Source organism: Acyrthosiphon pisum, unplaced genomic scaffold, assembly GCF_005508785.2.
Source record: "Acyrthosiphon pisum isolate AL4f unplaced genomic scaffold, pea_aphid_22Mar2018_4r6ur Scaffold_21178;HRSCAF=23236, whole genome shotgun sequence".
Classification (NCBI taxonomy): domain Eukaryota; kingdom Metazoa; phylum Arthropoda; class Insecta; order Hemiptera; family Aphididae; genus Acyrthosiphon; species Acyrthosiphon pisum.
This window is the reverse complement of record NW_021770616.1, coordinates 25,043-32,811: the sequence shown is the minus strand read 5'-3', so window position 1 is coordinate 32,811 and position 7,769 is coordinate 25,043. Positions and strand designations below refer to the sequence as shown.

At 29.4% G+C, this 7,769-nt stretch overlaps 1 protein-coding gene across 1 annotated transcript in view; it reads right to left on the bottom strand.

The window, feature by feature from the left end:
* Positions 1 to 6,189: 6,189 nt before the first annotated feature.
* Positions 6,190 to 7,769, bottom strand: part of LOC115034823 (bromodomain-containing protein DDB_G0280777-like) — a 2,005-nt gene continuing 425 nt past the window's right edge. Inside the window, exons 2-6 of the mRNA XM_029492293.1 lie at positions 7,563 to 7,650; positions 7,020 to 7,488; positions 6,880 to 6,945; positions 6,312 to 6,608; positions 6,190 to 6,215 (exon numbers count right to left, since the gene is read on the bottom strand). Coding sequence (XP_029348153.1) covers positions 6,190 to 6,215; positions 6,312 to 6,608; positions 6,880 to 6,945; positions 7,020 to 7,488; positions 7,563 to 7,650 — 946 coding nt within the window. The remainder of the gene's footprint in view (positions 6,216 to 6,311; positions 6,609 to 6,879; positions 6,946 to 7,019; positions 7,489 to 7,562; positions 7,651 to 7,769) is intronic.

Below are 7,769 nucleotides of genomic sequence, written 5' to 3'. Positions count from 1 at the left end.
CCAAAAAAAATGTTAAACAAATTAAATTAACCAAAGTTATCTAAATTATAAGTTTTTACAATTTAACTGTGTGGCTTTTGTTAATTGGACTTTATTTCCCAACTATCAACTGTGGTATTATACATTTTATAGTTAGGTATTTAAATTAATGCTAATTATGTTCCTAGTATTATATCTGGAATCAGATTTTCATAATATATGTTTATATTTATATAGGTACCTGCCCAATATACTTAAATATACTTTTAAAAATTAAAAGTAATTAAGTACACATACTTATTTTGAAAAGCATGTAAAATACGCGTACTTAGGTAATTAGAAAGTAATTGAATACTTTTGCTCAAGTACTTTACAAGATAATTCATAAACTGACAGAACAAACTCTCCCGCGAATTTTTTTTTTAAATAATTCAAATTTTGAATACCTAATTTAACACTTTAGTAAAAAATACTTTTACCAAATGGGAAATAGTTTAGGTACGCTTCTGCTTCGATCTTTAAAGCTTAAAGGTTTCATGATGATAGGACTTACATTGAATAATTTAGGTTCTCTAAATAATACGAATTTGAAAAACATATCAAAAAATCTAAAACCTTCAATATTGGTCATATCGTTTAGAAATCTTCAAGGATCGAAGCAGAATAGTCCCTTGATTACTTCCCAGCTAGTAAAAGTTTTGTAACTCAATTATTATGGAGGTAGATTATGTGTTTAGAATTTGAATTATTCAAAAATAAATTAGGCGGGAAATTTTGTTTTGTCTATTTTTCAACAGAATTTTGATCTAGAAGTGTTTCTGCATTGAACCTTGAAAAAATGCAAGACGATACGACCAATATTGAAGTTTTTAGGTTTTCTCGATATATTACGATTTTGAAAAAACCAAATCCTTTTAAAACAGTGTTATCTTTTTGAAACCTTCTAGGATCGACGCAAGAGCTTCCATAGACTAGTTCACAGTTTTTAAAAGTTTATTTACTCAATTATTAAGGGGGTAAATGTAGAGTTCAAAATTTGATTTTTTCAAAAAAAAAAAAATTGGCGGGAAATTTTGTTTTGCTAATTTCTCAAACTGTGGAACCGATACACGGCTTTTTTGAAAACAGAAATTTGATCTAGAGGTGTCACTGTATTGAACCTTGAAGATTTCAAGACGATACCACCAATATTGAAGGAACTAGTATTTAAAAATTTACATCCAGTTGTTCTAATTTTGTGTTGTTAGCTTGATATACTAAGGTTTTAATATTTTATTCTTATATACCTATCGATTTACATTAATACATAATGAGCTAAAAACCTACTAAAATAAATGCGAAAAAAAATTATAACATAAAACGTTTAACAGACGTATACCTAAGGGAAACGTCTAGTTATACGAATAATCACGCAAGACGTTTTTCAACTTTTTGCTACTACGATTACGGGTGAAATAATGGTCGTGCGTATTTCGATCATAGACCCTTTTTGAATCCTCGTACACTAAAAGTTTAGAATCTTGAGTTTTGTAGTGATCGAACAAAAACTCAAAATCCAAAATACACGTAATTACGTAATTTTTTAAGTACAAAAAATACACGAAAAATCATAACTCCCCAACCAAAAGTCGGATAACCTCGATCTCGATATCCATGAATACAGCGCAATGTCTTCTATAACATCCTACTACAAAAACGGCTCGGCGTGCCCAAAATCCAGTGTGTCCGTGTCAAAAACCCCGAAAAACGCAAATTTTGAACTTTCGAAACCCCAAAAGATGGAGAAAAACGGCTCCTATGGTCTCGACACAAGATGCCAAATTGGATCACCGACCTCCAAACTATACAAATCTCGAGTTTCAGAAACGTCGTACAAAAACTAAACATTTTCCAAAATATACTAGAGAGGGGGGGCGAAGACCCCCGACTCAGGGAGTACGTTTTAGAAGTGCTTAAACCGAAACGTTTGTTAACTTAAAGTATAATATTATCTTATGTGAACGTCATCTACAAGTTACAACTTATAAATGATTTATTGAACTTTAAAAACAATCACATATTTACATACATTTGTTCGCATATGGTAATTACGCCAGCAGCATACAACATTCTATGCCTGTAGTTTTCCTAGAATTAGTTACCTATTCATATAATCACATCCATAATATATCTATTTAAGAGTGTTAACCGTGATCAATTGTGTATATGATTGATGAACTTTAAATTTCAATCGATATTATATAATATACCTACGTGATATATACGTCTCGAAAATGCTTATAATTAAATGCATTTTGTTATAATACTATAATATGACTACTCAAATCTACTAACGCTGGACAATAGGTATACACGTATAGTAAATTAGTCAATGACAAATTTATATTATAATATTACATATGTACTCGCTATGCAGAACTATTGTAGTCGTCTGTTTGTGGATGAGATTAATCCCACATAGGAAAACGAGAAATGTCGAAATCTAAAGTTTATTGATAGAGAATTTTATGGAGATTTCATTTAAATGGTCGATGTAACGAAATATCCAGTAATTAAATAGATGTCCTTTTAAAAGCTTAAAAAAACTAAAAAGTATATCTTTATCAAATCATAGGTTATAAATTATGATAACGAATTATTACTTACTATAACAACGGTTTAGGTTTCAGATGGTTACCACTTCAAATGTCAGCAAACGATAATTGAGGTTATGTTCAATTTATACATAAATAATTATACCTATTTTTATTTGTAAGACGAACCAATTCATACCGTACAACAGAATATCTCTATTGACTAATGACTAGGGCAGAGGACTTGTAGCATATGCATATTTTTTTTGCACAGGCATAAAAATAGAAGAGTGCGAAACAAATACGTTTCTTACTTCCCCAAAGCTAGTTTTGAAATTTTATTGTGCATATAAATGCATATTTTGCTTTTTTTTGGTTTTTAGGGCATATTTCTTCCATTTTCTACTTTTAAATGCATATTTTAAATAACTTATCATTTTATCAATATTTTTTCGTATGTATACCAATATGTGTCTGAATTCCAATCACTAGAGATTCATATAAATTGCAAATTTCACAATTGGGGATCGCGTCTTGTGATTCGAGGAGAAATGTTGCTGATATTATGTTCATATATCACTTATTAAATGGTCTTATTTATTCTCCGGAATTATTGTCTCACATTGGTCTTAATGTACAAACTCACATATTAAGAAAATCTAACTTTTTTATGTTTCCCTTTCCAAAAATAATTATACTTCTACCTCGTTTTTCTCCAGAGCTCTGTCTTTGGCTAACAGTATAATGGATCATGTTGATTTTTTTTCTATGTCACGTTTTGTATTCAGACAAAATGTTTATCTGGCTTTAAATTTTAATTCTCTTGTTTAATTATTATTATTATTATTATTTTATTCTTATTAATTTTTAATTTTTCGTGTATCCATTTATTGTTTAATTAATGATTTTTACTGTACTATATATTTATTCTTTTTTGGCTGTTAACTATTTCCATTGGTACAAATAATTTTACATCATTGTTGTGTCCAAATTATGTTATAAGATAAGCAATCTGTACTTATATTTTTTCTAATTGTTAAAGGGTTTAATGCCCGTTTATTATAAATAAATAAATAAATAAATAAATAAATAAATAAATAAATAAATTCGGTCCTGAAGTGTTCTCAACAGACGGTAAGATACTTTATTGTAAAATTTGTGATATAAAGTGTGGTAGTGCTAAAAGGTTTAATGTTACCCAACATTTGACTACAGGAAGACATCTGAAATTAGTTGCCCAGAAAGAAAAAACGTAAATATAAAAAAAGCTCAACAACATTTTCTAACTGATACTAAAAAATCGTGCTTCAATAAAGATTTGTGTTCCTCAATGTTATCGGCCAATATACCGTTAAATAAATTAAATAATGAAACTTTTAAATCATTTTTAGTAAAATATACTGGCAAAATAATTCCAGCCGTGACCACATTACGAAAAGGCTACGTAGATGAAATTTACCATGAAACATTAATTAAAATTAGAAATGCTGTTATTGACAAAAAACTTGAAACTTTGAAATCCATTGTTAATTCTTTGGATAAAGATGAGGCAATTTCTATAAAAAACGCACAAAAGTATTTTGCTGACCTCAGCCTAGCCGCAAATTTAGTGTTTATAAAATCAAATTTTGGATTTATCCCAGACGTAATGACTAGTCTTGAGGCAAAAAATATGCCGCTGTCAGATGACATAAAATATTTGAAGACGTATTTTTAAAATTGAATCAAGTACCCGGTACAGTGGGAAAAATGATTCAAGAAAAGATGTTTTAAAGAAAAATAATGGTTACCAAACATTAGCTAAATTTTCAAAAATGTTATCTGGAGAAGAAACTTCAATAGTCAGAATACCTGAAAACTTGAGCCTTGGCGATTTAGCATACATTAAATATGCTCCCATAAATTCTGTTGATGTTGAACGTTCTTTCATAGTTTAAAGTGCTGTTAGCTGACAATAAAAAAAGTTTTCAGTTTGAAAATTTGAAAAAATATCTAATTGTTCAATACAAATTCCAAGGTAAAAATGTGTGTTAATCTTAAATATTTAGAACTAAAATATTTTGTCAATTGTTTTTTAAAAGAGTAGTCGAAGAAGTTGAAAGTTAAAATTTGAAAGTTTTGAAGAAGTATCCAGTTAAGAAAATATAAACCCAAATAATTCAAATAATTAATTATAAGTTGTTAAATAAAATTTATTCATTAAAATAATAAGTACCTACACAAAAATTCAAATTTTTTAATCAAAAATATTAATTTAAAAAAGCATATTTTTAATGCATATTTTGTATATTTAAGTGCATATTTAGTGATTTTTTAGAGCTACAAGTCCTCTGCTCTAGACTAATAATTTATTATTGAATTTAAATTTAACACATGCATTATAGTAACTACTCATTAGCATAGTATACTCAATACCTTGAAAAGCACTTTCTACTTTCCCTCTTTTTTTGAAAAACTTAACTTAATTTTCTGAAATGCATCCTATCCCATTCTGTCTTATTATAGACTACCTATAGTTAATTAGATTTAACTTCAGTAGTATTATAGATATAATATTATGTAGATGCCTATGTATATGGTGTATTGGTATGAACATAATAAATTCTAATTTCTGTATTTTTTTTTAACTAAGTTTTATAGTTTGCCTACCTACCTATGGTATTATGATAAATTATTTTACTTGTTAAGTTATTAAAATAATCAGAAAGTAAACTAATTAGTTAAGTTTAAAAGTATATAACAATGTTCTAACAGCTTTAAGTTTTTACAAGTTTATGCCTGTTATGAAACTAAATGTTAACAATAGTATTATTTGTATTTAGTTTTTACCTCAGTTAATAATAAATTATATTCTAAAAAATTGCATTTTAAAAATCCTTATAACTCTAAAAAACTAAACTATTTTTAAAAAACTCGATAACCAAAATATTCCTACTTAAGTTTCATAATTTTTAAACTAACCAAACTAAATGTAAACTGTTAAGCCTCTACGGAGACAACAAAGACCTTTGTGAAAATACAGAATACTTAATATAATAATATTACTATTCATAATATAGCTAAATAGGTGTTTTAGGAATTTTCACTATGATTTCAAAGGAATTAAAAAGACATGTTAAGTAAGAAAAAAAAAATGTATATTGCTGAAAAAATATGAAACAAATTAAATGAGATTAAAAAAAAAATATTGAAAGAAATATGTCATTTGTAAACTTAATTTTGTTCTCAACTAACTCATCTCCTAAAAAATAAAAATGTTATTAGATTTTTCAAACAAGTTTTTAAATATATTGTTTTTCTTACAATCATTGCCGTTGTCCAACGCTTCATTTATGCCATACATTTCTGTTAACAAATTAAAATTCATTGAGTTATGTACTATCTGGATATATATTTTTTTAATTTATTCATTACCTCATGTAGATGATGGTATTAAAACTCTCTATTATCTTACATAAAAAATTATTCAATTATCTATACTTATAAATAATGAGTTATAACTAAACAGTTAATATTGTACTATTGTAGAACAACATTAATAATTATTTATTCATTTTTGTTGCATGTTTCATTTAAAATATTATTTTTGTTAATTTATTAGTTTTATTTTTATTTTTTTATTCATGTTTTTACAATATTATACCAACCATTTCTTTTGCCAGTCTTTATGAATATAGAAACATGATTATTAGATGTATCTCACAATTTTTTTTTGTTATTTTGTTGGAGGAGTGAACATAATTTTATGTATCTACATACCTAACACAGATGCGCTAAGAGGACTGGATTGGTTCCTCCTGGCAATCCAAGCTTCAAATAAATATTGATCTGTTGAAGAGTGAAGAGTCCGTGATAAGTCCGTAGAAGACTGAGAAGATGACCGAGACCGTGAATGACCTGGAGGAGACTGTCCTCTTCGCGGAGGAGACTGTGCTCCTCGCGGAGGAGACCGTCCCCTTTGCGGAGGAGATCGTCCCCTTCGCGGAGGAGACTGTACATGTTGCGTAGCTGACCGTCCACCACGCCTGGACCGCAACCGATTCTGTCTTGGATTAACTAAAACATAGAATAATCAATACATTTTAAGTAGGTACCCTTATTATTATTTAAAATATGAGAATTCTAAAATGTATTTAAAATTATTGACCAGTACACATATAATTAATAGGTAGTTATAAATTCAATGAATACATATTTAATGAAATTTGGGAGTTTTACACTATGGACATAGAAATATTACATTACTATTCACTATCTACTGTGTATGATTGTAAAACATTATCTTAATCCTATTAAAAATTGACAAATTATATTAACATCTACTCACCATATGGCTGATCACGCCACCAACAATCATAGGCCTTGTGGCCCACCTTGTGGCATATGAAACATTCTGTAATAAATTATAATAATAATGTTTTAATCTAGATAAGTATATTATGTAAACTTCAATGGAATAAACTATACCATAAGCAAATTTTTTGTTCTTAGCCACTAGACGTTTAGCCTGACCTAGCGGCTTATCTAGTGGCCGAGAATCTGCCAACTGTTTCTTGAAAGCAGCGGCCACTGAAGAATCTAGCCATGACTTTTGCTGGTGCTGCTGCTTTTGTTGTTGCTGCTGCTGCTGTTGTTGTTGTTGTGGCTGCTGTTGCATTTTTTGTGGCTGCTGTTGCACATGATGAGGCTGCTGATGTTGTGGTTGCTGATATTGTGGTAACTGTTGTTGATTTTGTGGATGCTGTTGTTGGAATTGTTGGTGCTGTTGGTTCATTTGTTGTTGTGGCTGCTGTTGCACATGATGAGGCTGCTGATATTGTGGTAACTGTTGTTGATTTTGTGGGTGTTGTTGCTGGAATTGTTGTTGTGGCTGCTGTTGCACATGATGAGGCTGCTGTTGTTGCTGCTGCCATTGATTTGGCTGTTGAGGCTGCTGCTGAAGATACGACGGTTGATGCTCATGATGATGATGATGATGATGATGATGCTGCTGCTGCTGCTGCTGCTGGCATTGGTGCTGCTGCTGCTGGCATTGGTGGTGCTGCTGCTGCTGGCATTGGTGCGGCTGTTGTTGGCAAGCACTATAATGTGTCCACATCTAAAATAATTATAATTTATATTAATTAAAAAACCTGTTGTAAAAAATTAAGAACCTGTTGTATTGTAAGACTTAGTTATTAGTTATAGTTATTCTCTTCAGTAGCGTATGGAATTTTA